This window comes from Penaeus monodon, chromosome 34 (assembly GCF_015228065.2).
Source record: "Penaeus monodon isolate SGIC_2016 chromosome 34, NSTDA_Pmon_1, whole genome shotgun sequence".
Classification (NCBI taxonomy): Eukaryota; Metazoa; Arthropoda; class Malacostraca; order Decapoda; family Penaeidae; genus Penaeus; species Penaeus monodon.
The window spans coordinates 19135414-19135638 of record NC_051419.1 but is presented as its reverse complement, the minus strand read 5'-3'; the positions used below and the strand labels follow the sequence as shown (position 1 = coordinate 19135638).

Below are 225 nucleotides of genomic sequence, written 5' to 3'. Positions count from 1 at the left end.
GGCCTCGACCCTTCACCGTCTCCTCCGCCCACAGAGTTCCCCGCCGGCATCCTGCAGGGCGTCTTCTTCGAGGCGGAACGACCCAAGTACATGAACTTCGGCGCCATCGGCTACGTCATCGGCCACGAAATCACCCACGGCTTCGATGACTCCGTAAGCATTCGTATGGCGTGTTCACACAAGCACGTACGCGCACACAGCCACTCAAAAACGTGACCACTCCAA

At 59.6% G+C, this 225-nt stretch overlaps 1 protein-coding gene across 1 annotated transcript in view; it reads left to right on the top strand.

Annotated features, from left to right (window-relative positions):
- Nucleotides 1–225, top strand: part of LOC119594629 (neprilysin-2-like) — a 37634-nt gene that overhangs the window by 35904 nt on the left and 1505 nt on the right. Inside the window, exon 12 of the mRNA XM_037943679.1 lies at nucleotides 35–153. Coding sequence (XP_037799607.1) covers nucleotides 35–153 — 119 coding nt within the window. The remainder of the gene's footprint in view (nucleotides 1–34; nucleotides 154–225) is intronic.